The sequence below is a fragment of the Myodes glareolus genome, chromosome 21 (genome assembly GCF_982192425.1).
Source record: "Myodes glareolus chromosome 21, mMyoGla1.1, whole genome shotgun sequence".
NCBI classification, from domain to species: Eukaryota; Metazoa; Chordata; class Mammalia; order Rodentia; family Cricetidae; genus Myodes; species Myodes glareolus.
In genome coordinates this window covers 40,178,906-40,204,856 of record NC_142046.1, presented here as the reverse complement: position 1 = coordinate 40,204,856, position 25,951 = coordinate 40,178,906, and the positions used below count along the sequence as shown (strand labels likewise).

General features: G+C 41.0%; 1 protein-coding gene across 2 annotated transcripts in view; it reads left to right on the top strand.

Annotated features, from left to right (window-relative positions):
- Cytip (cytohesin 1 interacting protein) overlaps nt 1–25,951 on the top strand; it is a 67,772-nt gene that overhangs the window by 23,747 nt on the left and 18,074 nt on the right. The window contains exons 1-5 of one of the 2 annotated variants that reach the window (XM_048425780.3): nt 11,720–11,969; nt 19,833–19,882; nt 20,302–20,356; nt 23,630–23,732; nt 23,931–24,024. In XM_048425780.3, the coding sequence (XP_048281737.2) occupies nt 11,796–11,969; nt 19,833–19,882; nt 20,302–20,356; nt 23,630–23,732; nt 23,931–24,024 (476 nt within the window). In that variant the 5' untranslated portion in view covers nt 11,720–11,795. Of the gene's footprint in view, nt 1–11,719; nt 11,970–19,832; nt 19,883–20,301; nt 20,357–23,629; nt 23,733–23,930; nt 24,025–25,951 lie in introns of those variants that run through there. The other variant, XM_085681111.2, reaches the window with a different exon arrangement.

Genomic DNA, 25,951 nt, shown 5'->3' with positions numbered 1-25,951 from the left:
CTATTGTAGAAGCTGAGCTGAGCACGCAGAAGTCCAGGTCAATTTAGGTAGCTTGGTCAAGAGTGTAAGGACCCATGTTTCACCAGCTGACCTGACTCCTTTCCTAAGAAAGCAAGAGAAAAGCTATACACATGGGGACATGTGCCAGGGAAAGGGTGCTGGCCAAAGGGAAGGGGAGGAGTTGCAGGAGACATGAAGAAATCTAAACTGAATTCTGCAGCTGAAGTGATGCCATATTAGGGACTTGGGATAATATGTGACCAGCATTATAGTTGGGGTAGTAGAATCGCACCATAATGATCTTAATTGTGACAGGGAAACTTAGGTTGATTATTCTCTGCTAATGATATCATCTTTTTATGATTACAACTACAAACGTCATAATTTTAAAGATCCATTTTTACGGGTACTAAGGGTTAAGACTTCAACCTTAAAAAAAAAAAAAAACCTCTATATTTTCACTAGACTCTTTTACTTTTGAGACCAGGGATCATAGTTCCTATCTTCTCAGGATTAATTCAACTGTGGGGTAACAGAACTGCAGAATGGTGATCATCATTGGATGGTAACTTTGACTGTGTCAGGTCCCTTGGGTAAGTGTATTGAAGTCAGCATCTTCCATTGGAAAAGGAGCAATCTAGTACCATCCTTACGGTTAGTAAGAGAGTAAGCACACTCAGCAGTTTGCCTAGCTGTAGCTATGCTATGGCTATTCACTTAGCAAATGCTTACAGAATTGTGTTGAAGGAGACTGTGTGACCTTTGATTATTCTACCATCAAACCATTGTCCCATTGGGATTTGTTTCTCCACCTGAAGATAAAACATGCTATGCAAGGTGACTCTGAGGTTCCTTCTTGTCTGAATTTTGTAGATTTATCTCATGTCCCGGTGTCTTCTTGTAACTCTAAGTGTGCGAGAACAAGAGAATGAGAGCAAACAAGTAAGAAATTACGGACTGTATATTTTTTTGGGGGATACTAATAAATCTTATGAATTTATGGAAGAACACATTGTTATTAGTTTATGTCTCATGGTTGACATTTTGTATCTATTTAGCTTATGTTAACCTTGTCAAGAATAAGAAAACTACCACAGTTTAAAACTAAATTTAAAGCAAACTTTAATTAAATACTGGCCAGGTGGATAGACTCTGGCCAAGTCCATATTCCGGTTCCCAGGAAATGGCACCGAGTCATGTTTGCAGGGACGTAAGAAGGTAAAACCCATAATTCACTGCATTTCCCAACAGGTCCAATTAGTGGCAAGCATATATCTTGACGTATTTCCTGCCCACAAACTTCCTGCCCACATGAGATCAAGCACATCCAGTGTAGATGGATCAAACAAACTTGTTTAGAGGAGAAAAAAACATGTGTCTTGTTATCCCCCATAAAGAAGCCTCCCACATTTCAGGAACCATCTGTCCTTGGGCAAGGAGCTTGCAGATCAGAGGCCTTTTTGTTTCATGGATCTCTTAGGTACAGTAATTAAAACTTAAAATGTAACGTTGGCTCTCATACTTACTTTTTTTAGTTAAATAAAATTTAAGAACTGTTTCTTGTTTCCTTAAGTGAGGCTTTGTGTTAGGTCAGAAATGACTAGAAGTGATGAATATAATGTTTTTCATTGTATTGCATTTAAATCTTAAATCTTAAAGCAAGTGAGATTTTAAATCTATTTAAAATTGTAAATAGGCTGGGGTAGAAATAAAGGATTCCGGTTTTCTAAGAAGTTACCTTATTGCCCATCTGTAGCTCCTTCTGCTACACACACACACACACACACACACACACACACACACACACACACTTCTACATTATGGAAACAAAAATGGAGAAGGCGAGGCACATTCCATCAGTTTCTACATGCTGACCCTCTTTGCTGATTCACTTGCCATGTTCAAAGACATCCTCTACAGGTGGCAGAGTGACTCCCAGCAGCAGATGGGGAACAGATTGGAGGGAGTACTCTTTGGAGAAGTCTAAGGGAAAGCTTCCTGGGAGCTGTTCCTTTTGTATATGGTTGAACATCTTCCTCCATCTAATTGCATTGAACTGGTGCCTCTAGTTTATTTTGAATGGAGAGAAAAGGCAAGTGAAGTAGAATTGGGGGAGCAGTGTTGTGAGACAAAGGAGGGCAAAAGCTCCCCAGAGGAGCTGCCTTCTGTGAAAGGGACAGAAATAAGGTCAGAATGACTAGGTGTGGTCTGATATGAGGTCAGGTATCTACCAGAACAAGCAGGGGCAGGAAGGGTAGACTAAGGGGAAACCACCCAGACTTCATGTAAGTGTTTTGTCATTCCAAGTATCTCAGACAATTCCCATTCTCAAGCTCAAGTTGCTTTCTAAGAAGTTGGTTTCTAAAGACTTTCCCAGTTCTGTGGGGATAACTGCCCCTGCACCAGAGCAAGGGTGAGGTTATGTAAACGGTGAGCCCGAGGAGAAGAGGTGGAGGAAGAGGAAGAAACCACCCTCACTTGTTTATCTCGAAATTCTGTGAAAGGTTCAGTTTTGAAATGTAACTCTGTGAGTGTGATGAGGAAGAAAACAGGTAAGAAATGACTTAAGAGACAGGTAGACAGACAGACAGGCAGACAGATATCTGTGTGTGTGTGTGTGTGTGTGTGTGTCTATCTTTTTGTCTGTCTGTCTGTCTTTATGTCTCTGGGTCTCTCTCTCTCTCTCTCTCTCACACACACACACACACACACACATACACAAAGGCCCTTGTAAAAACAACCAATAGGCTTTAGTAGCCCCAATCAGTGCCCTTGGCCTGTGTTTTCATTCCCTTCTTTGCCATTGTTTTGTAGAGACCTAATTAGATCTTTTTAGAAGAAGAATTTTGCTTAATTGGAAGAAGGTGATAAAAGGATGAAAAATAAATGAAAAAAATCTGTTTTCCAACAAACCCTGGGCATCCACTGGACACAACGATAATTATCACTAGTAAGCATAAACAAAGGATTAGGACCTACAAAACAAAGATATATCGGCAAAAATGGCTCCTTAAAATTATCTGTGGATTATTGAAATTTTGAAAGCTGATTTAATAGTGTGTAGATGAAGCATATATTAAAGGTTTAAAGAAGATCTCTCTCTTAAATAGAGCTCTGGTAGGCAATCATCTGCCTCTCTTTTCGTTTTCCAAGGCCATCACCAGTGATCACTGGGACGAGCGGGTCACCTTGTATTCTCTTGTTCCTTTTTCAATGTTTGTCTGTGTTAGGGTTCATAGTATTTTCCTTAAAAAAAAAAAGAACAAAAACAAAAGCAGCTCAGTACCACACTTGTCGTCCTTCTGCCTTTGCCTTAGGGTCTCGATCAGCACACGAATACGTGCCTTACACTTTCCACCTACTGCAATGTATTCCACAGAATCAAACCCCACAAATCATGTAAGCACATCCATCTGGTACACAATTAAAACTTGAAATGATTTGTAGTTGCAAATAACCCCACAAAAATCATTCTTGGATTGTCTTTGCAGATAGAAGGGTTTACCAAGACTCCTAAGTTAGAATTACTAACTGCATACTTAATTTGATACTGTCAAATGACATCACTAATCGATTGATATATATTGATATGACTTGATTGATATATATTCCTACCATAGGTGTCTAACTGTCCATTTATCTGCACCTTTTCCAGTACTGTATATCATTAAACTTCTTTCCATCTGGTAGGCAACAGTTAATATTCACTATTTCAAAGTATTTTCTACTACATCGTTTCACCGATTTGTTAAACACTGACAAATCTATTGGTGATTTATATTTCTTCTCTAAATTATATCTTCACTGCTTTGTTATGCCCTTGAGTTTGAATCCCTAATGAAACCGTGGAACTAGTTTTTTAATGTAAATGCAAGAGGGTCTTTGTTTAGCAAGCTTATGCTTGGACCACAAACCTCCAGCACACCAACATAGTGGATAAGAAGAGAGTGCAGCCCCTAGTGTAGGGAAAGACAAGCTTTTAAAGGGAAACACTGCAATTCAGGGAATGCATGTCTTAGTGACTCAGGATTGGGTAGAAGGAGTACAGAGTAAGAAGATTTCTGAAGCCATTGGTCAGTTTTTGGGCATGAAACCCTAACAAAGTACTATAAATCGTTGACAAGGTATTTGCCAGGGCAAGATGCCTGCAGAGACACCTGAATATTCTTAACTTTTACTGTCTCATACCTTAATTGGCTGTCCAGTTGACTGTCCGTTTTAAGTTTCTCTTTCATAGCACATTCCTGGACCTGATGTCAATCCCAAGTCATTAGTTGTTTTAAGAGAAGTCCCATCTTTAAGATGGGGTCTGTGAAGTCACATTTTCGTTAAAGAGTTTAAGGTCTCACAGTTTTGCATTTTGAAAAATACTTTTCTAAGAATTATCACTTGACACACTCTACTTACTGTTTCCTTTTATTATTATTATTATTCCAATTATATGAACTGAACCCATGGCACTTTCTGGGTACCCCAGAATGAACCAGGTCAGAGTCCTTCATCCTGGCCCATATTTAATTAAAGATTGCTTCAAATGTGGGTCAAAATTATGTGCTCTTATTATCATCAGGTGGGATTAAGAAATAAGCATGGTTGTAAGACGCTCTCGTGGGAGCGTGACCTACGTTTCCCTCCGTCTAGATTTTGTAGCCACTCTCACAAAGTTTTAAAAATGCTTGTTTATGATGTTGTAGCTGTTCTTTTTTTTTAAAGTTTATTAAATTATAAAAGTTTCCATTTCCGCCCCTCCTCCCAACACCCTCCCACTTCCCCCACTCCCTCTCCTCCTCCCTCTCCATCCCTAAGAGTAGTCAGGGTTTCCTGCCCTGTGGGAAGTTCAAGTTCCTCCCCCCTCCCTCCGGGTCCAGGAAGGTGAGTATCCAAACAGACTGGATCCCAAAAATCCAGTATATGCACAGGAAACAAGTCCCAGTGTCATTGTCAATGGCTTTTCAGAAAGGCTCTGGGCCAGCCACATCCAGAGAATCCGGCCACATTCAGAGAATCTGGTTAGATCATGTGCTCGTTCAGTTCCAGTCCAGCTGGCCTTGGTGAACTCTCATTAGATCAGTCCCCTTGTATCAGTGGGTGATGGGGCCCATTGCAGTCCTGATTTCTTTTTTCATTTTCTTCATCCTTCTGCTTCTCATTTGGACCGTGGAGGGCTCCGTCCGGTGCTCCAATATGGGTCTGTTCTTGATGATGGTTCTTTTACCCACAATTTCAAGTCCTTTATAAGATTGCAATATAGCAATGAAATAATTTTAATAATTAAGTAATAAGTATAGCAAAAATTATCAAGTCTCATATGTAAGAGTTGGCGTTGCATAGGCAACTTACTTAGTTTTGTATTTTACTTCTTCATCTTATATTTTGGAAAACTATTGCTAAGTTTGCCCTTTCCTTCTTTGAAATGAGTCCTACTACGTTGACCAGGCTGGCTTTAACTCCTGGGACCAAACAATCCTCCCAACTCAGTGACCAGAGTGGCTGGAATTACTGAATTACTGTGCCCGGCTAACGGTTCTATAGTCAGCTATCTGTCTTGGGGAGGATACTCATGGAAGCTGAGAATCACTACATTATTTGTGCTTATGGAGTACAACAAGAAGAGCAATTGCAGAAAACATCAATCTCTCAATATTTAACATGAATCTGTGGGTATTTATTTTAAATTTAGATTGCTTGTTTCTGTTGAAACCTAGCTTGTTTGGGATTTCTAAAAGTAAAATTAATATTCATAGTGCCTCAATCTGTGCCTGAAGGGTTGCTGGACACCACAAGGCTCTCTTAGCGAAGCAAATATGGTTCCCTTCAGCGTAGGTCAAACTTGGCAAATGCATAGAAAAAGATGGCTCTAGGAAAGTGGTAGACAAACTCAGCTAGGTTTCCTTTAACTGATGGTGATGCTGTTTGTTTTGTCTCTTTATTGAAAGAGGACCCCCCCCCCCATCCCCAGCTCTAGTTTTATCCCTCCGAAAGAGAGCCATGTTCTTATCTATGGAAACTCGGGGCACCCTTCCTGGCCTGAAGCTGTGCTATGGAGGACTGAATAGGCTATTGTTCTTCACGCTCTGGGTGTAGGCTCCTTTCTGTCTCCCGCAGGCCTGCTGTTTTCTCTTGACTTTTATGTTTATCACTTAAGTAAATTATGCAGCATGGGAGGAACACAACATACAGGATCCTCAACAGAGCTACTGCACATACAGCCAGGCTGGAATTCAGAACTTCATGGGCCCTCCTATCACCCTGTTTCCTTCTTTGATGGGAAATTTAAGAAATTTCCTTTCGTCTGGAAAGTTACACCTTCAAAATTACTGCACTGACTGCCTCTAAACCTCCAAACAAGGCTTGGACACAGCCAGATCAAGGAAAACACCTGGAGCTGTATACAGGCAAAAAAGGTGACTTTCAAAACTTACACATCCCTTGCTCCAAGGTACTCACATGCCATTTTACACCGACACCAGGACTCCTTACAGATCTATTTCTGACACCCACCCTCTGCTGTGCGCATGCTCTCCAAGGCTGAAGTAGGGAGGAATGGAACTTTTACGAAGTCGCTGGCGATGTTCCTCTGTGATAAAGGAGTGAATGGATGTGGAAAAATATCTATTTTTGCACTTGAAGACAGAGTTAGCTCATCGGAGGGCTTCAAGAAAAGCTGATCTTGATAAGACAAGGTGCCTCAGGTGAATCTGGGGGCCTCTCTGGGGTGATAATATGGTCCACCCATGGCTTCATGAACAAGTGAAGCCAACCCATATAAGTTAGAAAAATGTTTCCTTGTTTGCATATTAGGAATATTCGGCTAATTATTATTTATGTTAGGGTTAATTTTTTTCTCTTTTTTGTTTAAATATGTGTTAGTATCTCTATTCCTAGCCTTGGTGCCTCTCCTCACTGCTGTTACAGAGACCTTTAATGAGCTGACTCTGTTACTTTCCTGTCTTGAACCAGCTACTCCCTGGGGAAAGTCTTTGCAGAATAATCTGAGGTTGCCTGTTTTGAAGATGAATACTTTTTTTTTCTTTTGAGAATGGTATCTAATTTCCATTTATTCAGGGAAAAGGGAAATGTCTATCCGCCCAAGCCAGTCTTTAAAATAAGGTGATGAGGGCACTAGAGATAGGGCACAGTGAATAGGCACACTTGCTACTTTTCCAGAGGACTGAATTTCAGATCTCAGCAGCCATGTTTGGTCATTCAAAACCTCCTGCAACTCCAGTTCCAGGAGCTCTGACATCCTCTTCTGGAACCTGAGTAAAAGCATATGCTTCCATGCTCACGAGTGTGTGAGTACACGCGTGCTTGCATATACACACACACAGACACACACACATACCAGTAAAAAATTTAAAAATCTAAAAAGCTTTAAAATGATTTGTATATTTAAAAGTAAAATAAAATAACTTTATGAAATTAAATTCACCTTCTGCTAATTCAAACCCAGAGTCGTCCACTTTCCTCTATGTGACGTTGACTCATGTCTTAACTTATGTCCAGGGAGCCAAATAAAAGCTTCCTGTATAGTAAGGGCATAAAATAAAACAAAGCGCTATGGTATTCTAGGTAGCAAAATAAAGTCTTGAACAAGAGCCGGAATGGAAGCCTAACGAGATGGTGGCAGAAATCTCCTCATTCAGCACCACCTCACTTCTCTCCCAGGCTCATGTGAATAAACAGATATTTCGAGCTGAAAGGAACACAGGAGTTTAGGAACTGGGTGTGAAAATGCTTTGCGAACACATCTTGGTTTACCAAAGGGACTACACACGTATTTCAGCGCTATGCTCTGTAAGGGCGATGAGGCCCCTCTGCCGCACATGTGGATACTGGTAGTTGGCAGGCAAATTTATGTGGAGTTAAGGTTGTTGCCTCTGAGCGTTCCCTTTTGAGCTCTTACTACTTAGATCAAAATTGACTAGCAATAGTTTATTTTGTACTGTGAGTTACACATGGGCTCTTGTGCCCGTTCCTCCTAAATGTTGTGTTTGTAGATGTGGAACTTGAGGTTTAGAGAGCATCTGAATCAGCTCAGGCTGCTGGACACCAGCCAGCGTAGCAAGTCTGGTAATCTAAGACCCTGGGTGACTCTACATGACAGGCATTTTTGTTTGCAGGGCTCGGGGGGGCTTCAGAGTCTAAGATCAAGGTATTGACTTGATACTGTGGATCTCTTCCTTCCTTTAGATGGCTGTCTTCTTGCTGTGCCCTCAATGGAAGAGACCTCTCTGATGTGCGTTCTCTCAAGGACACGGTCTCTTAGATCAGGGTTTCTTCCCACTGACCTCATTACCTCTTTATCCAGTGGCCATCTACATTGGAGTTTAGGGTTTCAACACGTGCACACGTGGGATACTCTTTAGTCTGTATTTTGAAACCATCAGACCAGGGTTTGAAACTAGGGATCTGGCACTGGAGCAGTAGGGTCAATATTCTTGCTATTTTTGTGGATGGTTAGCAGGTTGGCCACAGTTTCTTGAAGAAATTCCTGCCTTTCTGTCTGTGTTCTGGACTCAGTGTATCTGTTTACCTGCCTATACCAAATCTTCCCATGTCCCTCAGGGCTCACTTCATTCATACTAAAGCTGGATCTCTACAGAAAATCAAAATGCTCCAGGTAAGAGGATTTCTTGCCTTCCAACAATGGAAAGTTAGTTTTTGAAACACATGGCAGGCAGTCTCTTAAAGAGACTGTTCTCACATTCAAGTCATCCTTAAGAACACAATAGCCCCTTTGGAATGGCTTCCTTCCTTCCTTCCTTCCTTCCTTCCTTCCTTCCTTCCTTCCTTCCTTCCTTCCTTCCTTCCTTCCTTTCCTCCTTCCTTCCTTCCTTCCTTCCTTCCTTCCTTCCTTCCTTCCTTCCTTTCTTTCTTTCTTTCTTTCTTTCTTAGGTTGTTTTTTCTTCCCCAATGCTTCAGAAAATTACTATTTAATTAATTTTTTAAAAATAACTCCTTTTTTACTTTTATTGACAGACATTTCTTTTACAATTTTTGCATAGAAGACATAAAACACAAACTTAAAGTTAAAAGATGTCTTTTGATTTCCAGAAATGAGAGGAAACAGTGCATTAATGTACAGTCTTAAATGTCTCTAACTATGACCCACGTGTAGTATTTAGAGCTTAAAAGAATGATAAAAAGCAATATGACAGGCCCCTTCAGAGATAGAGTGAGAAAAGAACTTGGACTGTGTTCATTCTGTTCCATGGAGAGTGCAGCACACCTGAGACTTGCGTGGTGGGCAGCTTGACCAGAGCATCCTCAGCATCCCCTCCTCAGTGATGTAGAAGCTGAAGGGGAATGGCAAGTAGGCACTTACCATTCTCTGAAAGTAAATCCTAGAGGACAAAAAAGAGAAAACACAGGAGTTCTGGAATCTGTACAGTAGAGAGAGGCTACATTGCCGTTGAAAGACAAGTGCTTCACCTCATTGTATCACAACCTACACTTCCGAGCAGAATGTTGTAACATGAGGGACTGGCTTGTTGGGGTTTCTGTCCCACCCAGTACCCCACAGTCGGCAAGTCCCAAATAAAATCAACCACACAGAGGACTTCGTAAGTTATAAAGCTGATTGGCCCATTAACTCTTGCTTCTTATTAGCTAACTCTCATATCTTGATTAACCCGTTGTTCTGATCTATTTTTGCCATATGGCTCAGTACCTTTTTTAGCTGGGCAGATCACATCCTGCTGCTTCGGTGATCTGGGCAGGAGTGGGAGGAATCAACTTCCTCCTCCCCAGAATTCTCCTTCTCTCCTTGCATCATTTTCACTTGCTGTCTGGTTTTCCTGCCTACACCTCCTGCCTGGTCAATCAGTGTTTATTTAAAACATGATTGACAGGTCACAGGCAATTCTCCCGCACCAGGATGTTATTTAAAACATATAATAAGTGACTTGACACAGGCCTTCAGAATCAGAACAGAGAGCAGAGTCATAGAAATTGGCCAGTTCATAAACACGTAATTAGTGGGTGTGACCTGACTGACGTGTATGGGCAGGGAGCAGATCTGCCTTTGACTGATATTTATACTCATGGAGTATAAAATAAAGTGTACTTATTAAAAGATTCAGCTTGATAAATGAATTCCACAACTTATATAGTGAAAAATACTTTCATATTTCCCCAGTTAGTCATCAAGATATATAGTCTACAATCTAATATTTTTATAACACTAAATTCATACAATTTTAGCTTTCATCTATAAAACTTGGCTAGATTTGATATTTTGAAATATTAACACATTTACTTAACCATAAATTTCCTCGAGGACAAGGATGAATGTTATCCATTAATTGTGTTACATGCTTCATAGACTCTCTAATATCCCTTTCTAACATGCACACACATGGGCACACACACATACGTGCACACACACACACAGGCACACACGCATGTACACACACACACGCACACACTCAGGTACACACGTACACACACACGCACACACAGGCACACACATATGCATACACACATGTACATGCACACACACATTTATAATAATGTACTTTCAGAGCTGTGCACGCCTTACATGAATACTTCTATGATTCATTTTTGTTTAACTATGAAAGTCACTGCCACTCCCTTTTGCATTACACTTCCCTGTCCCCTGAACAGGTGTGTGTTTGTATATTCTGACTTAGATTTTATATGTTTTGGTGGATATCATTTCGCTTGTATCTTAATCCAGTTCCAACAGAAAGGAGTCATACGATGGCCGAGCTTCCCCATTCTCCGATTTGGCTCCCTCATTTGATTAATTCTGAAGACTTTACAATTCACATTTGGCAAGTTTTGCGTAAGCTGAATTCACCTCAACTTCCAACACACGCATTCCCTTCTAGTGTCAACCCTGGTGGTGACCTTCCGAACGACTTTTAGATGCGTGTTTGACTTCTGTGCTATTTAAAACTTCTTCTTTTTACTTTTGTGTTGAGTCTACCTCCAGTCCTGCTCTGCTTCTCTACGAAAATTGTTCTCTTCAAATGACTTTAATAATAAAAAATAAAAAATAGCCACTGTTTTCAGGTACCCTGTGATGGCCACATTAGAACAATGGGGCCATGCTGTGCTACTTAGCCTGCCTATTCCCATTCTTTTCCCCCAACACTTCTGCTATGTCCAGTCCCAGACATGACCAACATTCTATGCTACACAATACTGCCCTTCCTTCCGGAAGGACAGAGCAGTACGGAGATATGAAGGCAGGCGCCAATGCCACAGCTGAAATGAATGAATGCCTTCTTGAGGAATTTTAACCAGCTAGGGTGTCCTTCAGGGGAGGAGCACTACACAGACTCTCCGGAGAGCAACATGACCAGCGCCTGTGATGCTTAGCGTCCTCAGAGCCGAGGGTGGGTGCTGTCCACCATGTGCACTGCGGTGCTAATGCTAAATGAGAGCCTGGTAGGAAACAGATGACAGAACTTGAGCAAGACTCTTTTTCCTTTTAAAAACTAGAAGATTCTGTTTTGAGTACAGGTAGCCATAGAGTATCAAATTCTAAGTGTTCTGGCTGTTTGAGGGAGAAAGAAAAAGCAAAGTGATTAAGTGATTCTTTCTTTCTTTTTTATTGTAGAAAAGGAGCGTGAGGTTCTCTCAGGAGCCCTGGGGAGTGGGAGCGCTTCTAGATAGGGTTTGTGTAACTGTACCTCAAACCACAGCAGTCACGTGGGTCCGTTCTGCTTTGCTACTTTTTGACTGCCTGTCAGAGGGTGCATTTCACTTCCCCCCTCTGGCAAGGCCACTGCAGCATGTGCTGGCGGGATTAATCTTTGTCCACAATGTCTTTGCAAAGGCTTCTACAGCAGCAGAGCAGCAATGGCAACTTGGAGTACTGTGCTGATTCCTCATATGGTGCCTACTCCATGCTCACGGGCCCACTCACGATGGAGGACGGCAGAAGGATCCAGATGCTGGCAGACACTGTGGCTACTTTGCCTCGGGGAAGAAAACAGGTACGATTGCACTTCTGTCTAGAATGTTCACGTTTGTCTGATGACGGTCGAAAGTGGTACTTGCTCCTGCGTGTCTCCATGAAATTCTTGACTCCTAGTCTCAATTCCCATCCTTAGGAGTGAGCTTGGTTCAAAAGAGAATCTTTCCCCACCTATGGATAATCTCTGTCTACTAAGTCAGTCCACTTAGGAGTTACTGACTGTATGTGCGGGGAAGAAGGTGACATGCGCAAAAGAGACAGTGTAGCACTCCAGAGAGGGGGAAACAGTCTTAATTTTTTTAAAAGTAAGACTCAAATATTTCTTTTTAAGTATGTGCTCAAGTGAAATGAGGTTGTTGAGCTCAACAAACTTGAAGATGGTTTACAGGGATGCAAGCATCATCATCAGAATTTTCCCCTTTGTGTCTCCATCGATTCTCTCACTCCTGTTCTCACCTCCAGGCCTAGGTAGTCCTACTAGTTCCCAATCAAGAGACGATGCGTCCTGGAACACAAAGGTTGTGAACTAAATTAGCTCCTCATCTCCAGAACATTGACACAACCCAGAGATGCTGGGAGGGAAAACCTTTGTGGGGAGGTAAACATTGACCAAACACCCAGTTTGGCTGCTTAGTGGCTGTGGCATCTTGAGCAAGGTGCCAGCCGCCCTCACAGTATGTCCCTTACAAAAAAAGGCTATTGTACGAAATTCCATTCATTTGATTAGGCAACGGCAGAAACACCATCCTTGAACTCTGTACTCCTTAAGTAAGGAAATGTATAGGGCACCCGGTGCTTGGTAAAGGCTGTTTGGAAATTTTTATTGCATAAACTTTTTTTTAGAGATGGGCACTCACTTGGGAAAATCTATGTCTACAAGAATTTGTTCTGAATTTTTGGCCTTGAATTAACCACGTATCTCTTTGTATTTTTTGGTCATATTGATTGGTCCAAAGTATATATTTGAATTTTCATACAACAATTGTACACAAGATGTTTAGCATTGGCTGAGAGCCTGAGAGTATAGCTATGTGGTCTTATGTGCATTGTGTTCTTCTCTGAGTGCTTTTAACCTTAGCATTAAGGAGTCCCAGCTTGGAGGCGAGGCAGCTTCTTCTTTCAGCGATATGGTGAACTGATCCCTTGGCATTTTCCACAGCGATGAAGATGAAGATGATGGCATCATTTGCCAAGACTTGATTATCACTTTCAATCCAAAGTGCTTTCATGATTTAAAGTTTCACGAACATTTGTATCAATTTACAAATGGGCAGCACAGCAAACACCAACATCTTTACTCAGGTTCTAGATAAACTTTGGTCCATTTCTGTTTCTATTTGCCATGAAGCTGTTAAACTCAATTCTGTTCATTTGTTTAGTCTATGATTTGTTCTCTGGGTACATTTCTTAGCGGGAAAGCAACTTGCTAAGATTGCATCAAGGGATGGATCTTTCCACATCTCCTTTTCAGCTCAAGCATGAAATCATGCTGGACCCCTACAAGGCAAAAACCATCAGACTAGCTAGATCAGTCACAAGGGCCTGTTTCCTTTCTAGAGAAGGGTTACAGTTTAGGGACAGAACGAATAGGTGCTATACAACAGATATGTAACATGACTCTGAAAATCATCCTGCAGTCTGGTACCCCTAAACAAGGGACTCCCTAAGGAGGAGGCACAGACGCTTGGGCCTTGGGGGTCAGGTTTGCACAGTCACACAGTGCTTGGTGTGTCAGAAAGATGCAGTGTGCCTGTGAGAGAAGAGACAGACTTGTGGGTAAATTTCCTTGAGAAAGCAGTTCAGTTGGCTGTTGCTGTCCATGCTAGTTCTAAAACCCCCACCCATGTAGAACAAAGACTGCAGATAATGGAATCCCTGGTGTGAAGTGGCAGTCTATTTGCATGTAAACTGCTAGGATCAGGTCTAATACCTAAGACATGAACACTGGCTATATGTCTAGTTGGCACATTGCATCATTTGGAGAATGATGACAGTAAAGAAACATATCCGTTCAGTTCAGATGTCATGTTTTGTTTCTATGGAATCTCTTTGTCTTCAGCTGGTTGAATGGATGGATGCAGAAATCTAACTATAATTGGACCAGCCTCCAGAGCCACTGAGTAGGTTTGAGATGTTGTGAAATTTAGGAACTTCGTTCTAGAAAAGTGGCGGGTTGGTGGGTGGGCTTTTACAGTAGTTGGAGAAAGAGGAAATGAAGCAGTGAAGAGGTAAAGACTTGGTGGTCAATGGCACTGAAGGCCGATGAGGCACATCTGGTTCTTAAGCCTGAGTAAGGCTACTATGAATGGGAAAAGGACAACCAGTAGGATTCGGTGACTATTGGAGGGAACGGTAAGAGGGATTTAGGCATATAAAATGTGTGAGCATGCAGACTTCCTAGACCATTAACTTATTACGTGTTCTCTATTTCTTCGCTTTCTCTTCTTGTCCTCTTTAACACACTGTGTGATATACTTCCCCTATTCTTCAGACTTTTTCTGGCCTAGTGGTGGTGGTGATCTCTAAGCCAAGGCCAACTTGGTCTATAGAGTGAGTTCCAGGACATCTAGGGCTACGCAGAGAAACCCCATCGCGGAATTTAAAAAATAACAAACCCTTTTTCTAAACCAAACCTTTGGAGCACGGTACCCGTGGTTCTATGTAATCACTGTCAGTGAAACTTTATGCAGGTGTATGCCACGATTTTATAATTTTCCACATGGACGTTTGCTTCTTATTAATTGTTTTCTTAGAAACACAAACAAACAACAGCAAGGACAAAAGCCACCCCTCTGGCACTGTCTGCGTGGTCTGCAGCAGGATCCTGTGAGGCAATAGTAGCAGCAGCAGCAGCAGGTGTTCCTCTGTCTGCTGTTATTTTCAACACTTTGAGGGCTGACGTCAACATTCGTACTTCTTGTTATTGTGGCTTTGGTTTCTGCAAAGCTATATCTGGCTAGCTTCTAGCTTCACCTTAATCTTCAGAATCCACTGGGTGTTTGCACCCTAATCCTAATTGTTTAAAAATAGATTTCTGTGTGTGCCTATTATTTCAGTACCTGCATTGGTAGGGAGTGCCAGACAGAGCAGTAACGCTTCTAATTTTGAACATAGGTTTTTGGGGCAAAGCCCCTGCAATATAAAACCCTGAGGGAGGTTGATGGAAGAGAAGGGAAGTCTTGTAAGCATGCCATGTCCAAGGGGTAGAGATAGTGCCTGCCTGACACTCTCACAAGGCTGCAATGAAGGTGGCTCTTGCCTAGTGTGGCAGTGAGAATCAGGAACCTGGCACACAGGTATGCAGTTTAATTATGAATTAGACCCAAATTGATTGCCATTGTCTAGTTTTCTTTGAGTGATTAAATTTTCACTAAATCGGAAGGTTCTAGAAAGCTGGTTTCAGACACAGTTTCAGGTAGGGATGGTGCTAAATGCTTGTAATGGGTGTAGTTCTCAGTTGAGTTCTGCCCACAGGGATGTTCTTTGGACTTTTGCCAGTATCTCATTAGGCAAAATCAATTCTGCAGTGTTAGGCTGGTTCAAATACTCAACCGTTCTTGTTTTGAAAAAGGTGTGGGGCTATAATCAGACCTTCCTGGAAGCTGGAATGTCCTATTTAGCTCCCTTAGAGGTATTATAAGTTAGGGCATTGGCTTCAGTTTCATTATTTTGGTGTGTCTTTGGGTAGCTTGATCCTTTCTGTCTTAATTGTCTGACTTTCAAAAGATGTGGAGAACTGTATTCATGGAACAGTTGAGAATGAAAGTGAGATAGGCAGAGAATTGGGAAGAATCATAATTCGAAATAAAGTATTAAAAAAAAAAGAAGAAGACCACCTCTGTATCCAGTCCTTCCCCTAACTACACCCACAACTCTCGCAGGAAATGAGTCCATAGAGCCAGGACAAAAACAAAGGTCTGCCTTCGCAGCCAAAGTGCTTCTGTGTTGGTCTCTGAGCTGCGTTTAGGAGGTTTCACCATCAAGCCGTGTTTCCGACTTCCTCTCTGCTTTGCCCGCCGACAGCTGCTGTGTTTGGTCTTGGTTTTCCACTAAAGAGAGACCTGCGAATCGCTGTTTAGCAGGAGACACACGGTGTGGAATATTAATGCCTTGCCTTTTAAGTCGTCTCCCCAAAAGCAGAGGAACGTCCCTGCGATCAGTCCCAGACATCACTAGACTCCTAAGTCTAAGACGCTAAGGAGCCTGGTTTGCTGTAGTCAGAGCCGAATGTGCTGCTTTCAAGTCTGCCAAATTGCTAAACCTAGACTTCTCATATTAGATAATGTGTAATAAAAGACAGCTGTTGCCAGCATATGCTGTGAATTGCACACCAGTTCTCCATTCATGATTTCTTTCTTGTGTGTGTGCCATCACTACAACACAGGAAGACTCTGGCTGGGAGGGCAGTCTGTCTGCTCAACACCTACTCCAAGGTCAAATCTTCAAATAGGGCTGATGCATGCCAGGGAGACAGACACAGAAAAAACTTAATTCAGAAAACCCTTGAGAAGGCCTTAGGACACACTCCAAGTAACAAGCAGTTTAGCAGGGGAGCAAGGCAGATGCCTGTGAGTAGTTTCTTTTTATGTCACCCCTTTGGACAGCTCAGATCAAAACCAAGAAGACTTTGTGTGATTGGCCACCATCAGAGAGTTTCACGGTAGCTAATGCATTTAAATTGCTTTGTATTTATATACTCATTGTTTAAAATCTCCTCCAGTCCAGAATGGAAACTAATTTATAATCTGGTTTTGTCTGGACGTTTTGTGTCACTGGTAACCCAAACATATCAGCCACGGGAGTGTTCCTCATTACTATTTACCCAGCAAGCTACACATAACTGTTACAAGGAGAGAGGTGAGCAACTCCTTGCCTGAATGGAGAAGTCTGATCTATTTTAAATTTTAGAGTTGAGTCTATCCATAATAACCTGTCACTGAAAAGGCATACTGAGGAAATCCTGAGGCTCACATCAATTCTATGTCTATGGGGCTAAGAAAGGGACACTGAACACTGTGCTAGTCAGATGTTTTCTTAGTTCTTGCCAATTGGTTAGTTCTTGAGGACTGGTTAATTGTTAACATTAGTTTATTTAGCATTAGGTCTTAAGATACCACCATTTTAGTTTATTTTCTCTTAGCCCTCTTTCTATACTACTTGATGGTTTTAAAATCCTTTTATATGTTTTAGATTGTCAGGGTCCAGCCTTGACAAAAATATCTCTTGCCAGGGTAGGGGTGTAGAAATCAGAAAAATAAGTAAAGAGTATGAAGATACAAGTAAAATAATAAAACAGAATAGTATAGGGAGGGAGTTTCAGTGAATACTAAAATCGCCTGTGTTTAATTTTTCACATTTTTATCTTTTGAAAATCATCTTTGATTTTTTTCTCATGAAGCTTTAATTTAATGAAGGACAAAGTTAAAGAGGATCTTAGCGCATCTGACTGAACTTGAATGTCTTACTCGGGATCTCTCACCATCTTTCAGTTGCAGATGGCGTCTGAGGTTTAGTTCTGTCTGTCTGTTTTACTATTTTTAAAGTCACATTCTACTCTAGGCCTCTGTGAATCACCGAGGTGAGAAATAAAGCCAGTTTATTTCTCCAGAGTCCCAAAGCACACAGATGATTAGCTGAAGAAGTGAAGCGTTCAATCAGATGCGCTCTTCATCTAGATGGGTACACATGGGCACATACAAGCCTCCGTGTGGACGGTAATGCGAGATGGCAAACCATAATAGTAAGAGCAACGTTTTAAAAACACAAAACCCTCCACTGGGATTGTAATTAACAAAATTAAATACAGCTGAACTGAGTATTTGTCAATCTGAATGAAGGGTGAATCCAAGGAGATGGCGATATTGAAAATAGATCAAGAAAATATGAACACAATGTAAGGGTGCGATGTTTGTGAATATCACCTTCTTTTTTTAGCCCCAATTCACAGGGATGCAGCTTTCTGATGTAACTGAAAAGTTCCTAACCCTGTTAATTTTTCCATGCCTCCCCCCACCGTGTGTGTGTGTGTGTGTGTGTGTGTGTGTGTACACTAAGTATTAAGGCAGAAAATCAGATTATGACAAACCATCCAAATTGCTGCAACTATCCCATAACTAGTCCTTATAAATTAACATTAGAAACTTATTACAAGCCTAGAGGGTAATTTGGGGCCTGAGCCTTCCTGTTTGGGACTCCAGGCACATCTGACAAAAGAGGACAATGCAGCTGTTACACATGAAGCCTGTGTGGTGACATCATCTCTCCATTATATGTAGTGACTGGTGGCTGAATTTTTAACATCGAGGCATTCCAGAAAATTTGTGAACTTGTTGGCATTTGGTACCTGGCAATTTGAATTTATGGTAATGTAGGCATCTATGGAATTTGTCCTGTATGCATTAATTTCTCATATGTATTTTCTATGTCTGGGTTTTATCTTCACATTATTTTTAGTTATCATTATCAACCTCTTTGATCTACCATTTTGATTGTTTATGAATGACAATTACATTATGTTGGCAGTTAAATGTCATGGCCCTTGCTGCTCTTGTAGGGGACCTGGATTCAATTTCTGGTGTTCTCATGGAAGTTCCTGACAGGCAGTCTTTAATTCCAGTTCCAAGGATCTGATGACTTCTGACCTGCACAGACATAGGTCATGCACACCATGTACATACATACGTTCAGGCAAAATATTCATATAAGTATATAATAAAAATAAAATATTTTTTAAATATCATGGCTTAATTAGGGGATTAATGATATGTTTGAAGTCCTTAGAACAATATTTAAGAAAGGACTAATTAATAACTGTCATCTATAAAATGTTTCGTAAACAGAGGAAACCAAAACTAAAACTGGTCACAGTCCCTTAAGATGAAGGTCTCTCCTGTTGCTGACATTTTCTCTTTATAAGAATTTGGGTCTGTCCCGGAGCCTTATTGTTTATATGACTTTTCCCAAAATGAGCAGAGGAGTGAAAGTGTTGTTATTTATAGCATTATGAGGTTTCTTCACAGTTTTGGCAGGAAATCTCACTACGCTCTTCCTAAACTATTGTGAAAATAAATCATAATCAGAATTGGGGTTTGGAGTCCCTCCTTTATTATTTTTCTGAATCTATTTCTTATTTTCTATTCTAACTACTTGTGTGTGGGTGGTGGTGCTAGTGACACTCTCTCTCTCTCTCTCTCTCTCTCTCTCTCTTTCTCTCTCTCTCTCTCCCTGTGTGTGTGTGTATGCACACATGTGCATGCGTGTAATGCTATGCATGAGGAAGTATCAGAAGATAAACTGCAGGAGATGGTTCTCCCTTCCTACTGATCAAACCTATGCGGTGAGGCTTGTGAGCATCTTTACCTACTGAGCCATTTTGCCAGCGTCTTAAATTATATTTCTGTATGTGAGCTCATTCTTTACAGATTATCTTAACCTGGTAAAAGGAGTAACATGTAGAACTGTTACAGTAAATATAAGCATTTCGTCTGCAGCTACAGAAAATATGGACTATGGTTTCCATGCCAAACTCTGGGTAGGAGTTTCAGTATGGTTGTAAATTGCTATAGCTCAGTTTGAGAGGTTAACATAATCTTGGGTTAGACATAAAGCAATCCTTAGAAACTTGACGTTCTGATACAGGGAGCAAACATTCTCCTCACCCAGTATCTTACTATCTGAGCCTCTCTTCATCGTCTCAATAGAATGTCTGGGAGTCCCTCTTCTCCCAGACTCTCCTTCGCTGTTGTGAGAGAATGGACAGTACTAATCTTACCTAATAAAGTTTCCAGGATGATGATGAAGAACAAAGTCCTTTGTAACCCAGAACAGTTGCAGACACATCTTAAAGACCTTGAGATAACTCTGCGATCTTTGTATTTTTCAGCTTGCTTTGGCCAGATCAAGTTCTCTAGGTGAATTTTCCTGGTCTCAAAGGTAAAGAGATTCCTTTTCCTTCCTTCTTTCTTTCTTTCTTTCTTTCTTTCTTTCTTTCTTTCTTTCTTTCTTTCTTTCTTCTTTCTTTCTTTCTTCCTTTCCTTCTTTCTTTCTTCCATCCTTCCTTCCTTCCTTTTTCTTTTTTATTAGGTCTCTGTCAGAGATGTTTATGGATATAAGTGTTCCAGTATGTGCGCACGCGTGTGGGTGCACACACACACACACACACACACACACACACACACACACACACGTGCGCGCATTTACACCTGCACATGCTCACAATAGTATGCACCACTAATCCATAATAAAATTACAGAAATGAAAACTAGTTTTTATTGTAACAGTAATTGTTAATGCTAAATATATTCCAAATATGATGCTTTGTTACTTATGCAGTTTAAACTTTTTTCTTTCAGAAAGCTTGTTACTGTGGAAAAGCAGGACAATGGAGCATTTGGATTTGAAATACAGGTGGGCAGTTTGTAAACATTCTAGATTTTCAAGGAAGAAGCAGACACTAATTACACCATAATATTTGGAAAGAGCGATGTGGTTAGGACAGGCTTAGAACGATGATGGGGACTGGCTTTTATTTAGTGTGTGACTGATTTTCAGTACACTAAGTACTACCAGGGAGAGGAAACACTGGAACTTCTGTTTCCCTAGAGACACACTTTCTCCTTGGGCCCAGTCACTACAGTCTAAAGGATTGGTCAGACACAGATGCTTGACATTTCAGGACCTTAAGAGGAAAGCAAAGGACATTTTACAGAAGTTTATTTTCATATAATCATATTCTTGTACTGTATATCTATCAGATTTTAAATACTTGAGCTAGGCATGGTGGTCCATGGCTTTAATCCCAGCACTTGGGAGGCAGAGGGTGGAAGGGAGTTCCAGGCTAGCCAGGACTACATTGTGAAACCCTGTGTCAAAAAATAAAAGGGCAAGTTAAGAAAAATACTTGTGAGATGGTAAATTTTATATATAAATCCATATATACCTTAACAGAGACCCAGCATTTCTTATTGGGTACAATAAGAAATTTGTAACCCTTTCCCCATGATAATAATAGATATATAATAATTACATATGTTATTATTTATATATATATAATAGATATGTAATATTATTTATAATATATAGATAATAATAGATAATAACTCTATTACTTGAAAACCATGGGTAGAAATTTTTACCCTTCTTTATGGGTTTCAGTGTGGCTGTCCAAGAATTTTTTTATGTGCTGTCTGTCTTTTCACGATTATGTTTGTGAAGATGGCGAATGGAGGCGGTCACGTGGGCTGTCGTTCAATCGAGAGCAGTAGTAACAACTCCAGTCTCAAGTTTTCACATCATTTCTGCCTTTCTTTCTGATGTGCTTTGCACAATCGGGTTCTTATGCTCTACGTCAGATTTTAGATCTTCGCTCCACCGAGTGCTGCTTTTGGAAAACCTTGGTGTGATATCAACCCCATAAAAGGAAACCTGGTGTATATTTTAGTAGCCAGAGGAGGAAACTGCTGCCTTAAACATGCTCTCTGAGTAAAGAAACAACCTGGAATGATCAAGGAAGTCGTGGGAGAAAAGACTTCTGCTTTCTGAGATCCCTACTTTAAAGTTTACCATAAAAACATGGAGACATAATTTTCCACAATAATGGGGGATATCTATAAGATTTTGAAAGTATGGTCTCCTCACAGGAGCCATTTGCCTTTCTTTGAAGGGATGCTGCATGCCCATTACGGGCCTCTTCAAGGTTGCCTCGTGGTAGCAACTGGAAGCAGGGTGACCGAGGGCCTGCCTGTCTTGTTTTCCCACTAGTGGGTCACATTGCTACATCCTTCCTTGTCTCTTTCACCGCAAGAGTGTGTGTAGAATCATACACATCATCATTACTAGACAAGGGGCCTCAGAGACATGACAGTTTAGGAGCTCAAGGAGACCTGGTAGTTCTAGCCCTAAGCTAGATAACAGTACATACATGTTATCTCAGAAGTTAACAATTCACAGCAGTGCTCTTGACAATTGCTTTCCGAGCCAATGACAGTGTCAGGATAGGAGATATGGGTATAAGATGGGGCGTAATAAAAACTCAGAGACAGATATTGGGGTTCACCCTGAAGATCAGAAAAACAAAGCAGCCAGCCACTGGTTATTACCTTGACCTCAGTTCCAAAATGATGAATCCTGCCTCTAGGAAACCTCCGAATGAGATGGAGAATGAGAGCTGTCTTCTGTTTTATAATCCTCTCTAGTTCTGGAATTAAGGGTGTGCATTACTTCCTGGTTTCTATGGCAAGCTAGTGTGACTACTGGATTTAAAGGTGTAAGACTGACCAGTATGGCTGTTTTGCTTTTCTCATCTTCAGGCAAGCTTATTTATTAAAAACACAAATGAAACGCCACTACAAAGTATTTTTTTCTGAGTCTACATGGCTTTTGGGTTTGCTTTCTGTCTCTAATCCCCAAATTGACAACTGCACTTTGTTCACCTTGACACCTGGGAGTGGAGGGCGGGTCTCCCTGTTGATGGGGAGTGCTAGAACAGTAGCTTCTAGAAGGTGTATTAGCTCAATCCTTGGCTCTTGCAGCACATAAACTAGCTTGGCTTCTGTTTCGAGAAGGAGCTGAGCTGTGGTGTGATCTAGGGCAGGAAACTCTCAAAAAGGTTTCTGATTCAGGTGGGACCTGCGAAGCTTCTCTGCTTTTCAAATAGAGGATTCTAAACACTTTATAGTTGAGCAGACATCTTGTAGCATTTAGCAGGACCAAGTGGCTAGCTCTTAAAGCAACATGCTTGCAACTGATTATGGCGTCTCAGCCATAGATTTCTCGAGAAGGAAACAATAATGTGGCTTAATTTTTAGTAATCAGATCTTTAAAAGACAACTCAAAACACTGATTTTGGTTCTAGATGGAATTCCATTCCACAACTAAAATTATTAAGTAGGAAAGCATGCTTGTTTGGAGTTATGGGAGTCCTATATGTATCAAATGTCTCCTTAGTGTTTTACACATTTTGACGTGAAAACTAAAAACATCATCAATAAAACCCAGTACCACTGAGTTTTTGTATCAAACAGAGACACTTGGGGAAGCATGTCTCTTTTTGTTTAGTTGGATGACTGAGGAACTGGTAAGAATTCAGGGCAGGAGGGGTCTTGTGCACTGAGAACTGAAATTGATCTAGTCTATTAGGCCACTTAGAACAAACACAGGACAGATTGCCTTCATTTGCAGAACTCTGATTTACTATAATCACTGCCGGTTTTATTATGTTGGATATTTGAAATATCCGCAGTCTTCCTGCTGGATATTTTGTGTCTCATACTCTTCCCCAGTGCCTGCTTTAGCCTGCAAGACCCACAAGGAGCTTTTCCTTTGCACATGGCTACCACTGTTTCATCCCACGGAGAATAAGAAGTTTAATTTCTTCCTTAGTAAATACACAGTGATAGCATCGGGTGGTCTCTGGGATTTGAAAACAGACCATTTAGAGCCACTTGCATCCCACTCTCTTGTTCATGCCAGATGTTCTTTATGAATGGAATTGGCTGCCAATGATCTGCTGGAATTACAAAATTGGTACCTTCCGTTCAGTGTACAGCGAGGAAAGCATTTCCAAGTTGGCCTTTCCCCTTACCTATTGTGCCACTTAATGCTGCTGGCACGCGTTGATGTTTTGACAAATATTTGCTGACGTCTTTGAAAAGTTACCATGTACCCACTTCAATTTTATAGACCTACAGGCTCCAGAACCAGAACATCTCCTCCTCGGAAGTATGTACCATGATCTACAAAGTACAGGAAGACAGCCCCGCTCACTGCGCCGGCCTGCAAGCTGGTAACCTAGCCCTGCACATGCTAGAAGCTATTTAAATAGCAAGAAACTCTTTTGAGAGTGAAGGTTGGGAAGAAGTGGTTGCTTGGAATTTTCTTGAGCGACACTGGGGGTGGAGCTTGCTTGCTTGTCTTCATTTCCACGTCAGGAGGCTTCGCTTAAGTAACTAATAAAATACTGATTTTCCTTGGCGTCTCCCAGGTGACATCCTTGCAAATATCAATGGTGTGAGCACAGAAGGCTTTACCCACAAACAAGTGGTTGACCTGATCCGATCATCAGGAAATCTGCTAACGTAAATATCCACTTAGTTGCTGTGGGGTTTCAAAGACGTTTTGGTGTCTAAGAATGTCTGGGGGGGCGGGTGTTGCTGTAAGTGGATAGACTATTTGTGGGTCACCGAAAACAAGGCAGCACACACAACTTTGGGATGGGTGCAGACATTTTTATGGGGTTCTTTTGTTTCTCAGGGTTTCATGAGTCATGAACGTATTGTCAACATCTGAAGTCAGGGAATGTCACTAGACAAAAGTGTTTTGTAGAAGGGATATCATTTGCTAATGTATTTTTAATATCTGATTCAATAAAACTGGCACACATTTCTTTGGACCAAGAGAGATTAGTCCTGCTTTCATGGTTCCTGTAATCTTTCAGCTATACCATTTTTCTCTCTCATATTCTCAAACATCTTGTTTTCCTCTGTTACTGTTCCATAAGGGTTAGTGAAAAAAATTCCTCAATGTTCCCCACCTTGGAATATACATAGTAACATGTACTCATGTTCAACTGATCAGAATGATACTGGTCTTCCCAGCTGTTCAATGGGCTTAATCTTTGAGGCTGATTTTAAAAACCTCAAGGACATAAATCTACAAGGATAGACATTGCATCACAATGTCATACAGACAGCACTGGGCTTGCTTTTGTTTGTTCCAAGAACCCAATTATAATAAGCAATTATAATTGAATTTATTGTTGCATTAAGATCATATATACTGAGCAAATATTAAGTTTTTTTCTCTGTGTATGTTCTAAAAAGGCAAAAATAAAGACCGTTGAACTCTAAAAATTACAGAAGATTTCTAAGAAAAACTTGAAGTATTTTAGTTGCAGTTATTCATAACCAATATAAGGAAAGAGAATAGTGCAACAGGGGAGTAAGAAAGTGGTCAGCTGAGTTTTGATGTTCAATGTACTCCACTTTAGCGATGTACGATTGGAGCTGAGGAAGGAGTGGCCATATAAACTTCTGGTAGGAACACTGGGGTAAAGAAAAATGTCTTTGAGCCCTGGAAAAGGATTTCGCATACCCTGAGGACAAGGTGAATTTGGCAGCTAGTGGATTAGAGAGAAAGCATGAGCAATGAAGTCATAGTTGGCCAAACATCAGATCTCGAGAAGCATTACTGTGCCAGGGAGTTTACATTTTATTCTGAGTTAGGTGGTTTCAGTGTTACCTAACTGTTTTTGTTCTGAAGCCTCGTTGTCAGCCTGGGTTTATTTCTTTATGTACAGTTAGTGCCCGAGGTAAAGAGGGATTAGTTAAGTTCAGCTGAGTAGTGAGTGACAACGGGACTTAACCTGCCATGGATTTGCATTTGCTCTTTCCAGTTTCAGCTGTTTTTGGTGAGCTGCCAGCAGAATCTTCTAGATTCTTCATGGATACTTCAAAGGAAATTTTGGGTGGGTGTGTGGAGGCAGTTTCATGGGTGACTGATGAGGGCAGAGTGGGGACCCGCACTCTGAACTCTCGTTCTCAAGGGTAAAAGTTAGGAAAGATCTGGCCTCAAAGAAACCTAGAACCAGATAGATAAAATGCTATTGGTTAGAGTCAGAAAAATAGGTACCACATAGATAAGGCAAGAAGATCACAGATAAATAAGGTTAGAGATGGTTCTTAGAAATAGATGATTGGTAAACCATGAGATAGTGTGGACAAATACTGAAGGAAGGGCGCATCTCTACAGCTGTGCACATCCCTTATTTAGACAGGCTTGAGCAACACTGAGAGTCTTATGAAGCTTCATACTGATTCTGTTGCCCACCACACAGAGACTGTCTCGATTAGAAATCAGACCGAATTTAGACTATCATCTTATTGTGTTGGGTGTGATGCCGGAAGAGTAGGTGGTTCACATATAGTGTTCTTACCACATTTTAAATTTTTCTCACACTTCTATGAACAAAATTACAAGGCACTAGTCAAAAGGAATTAGAACAAA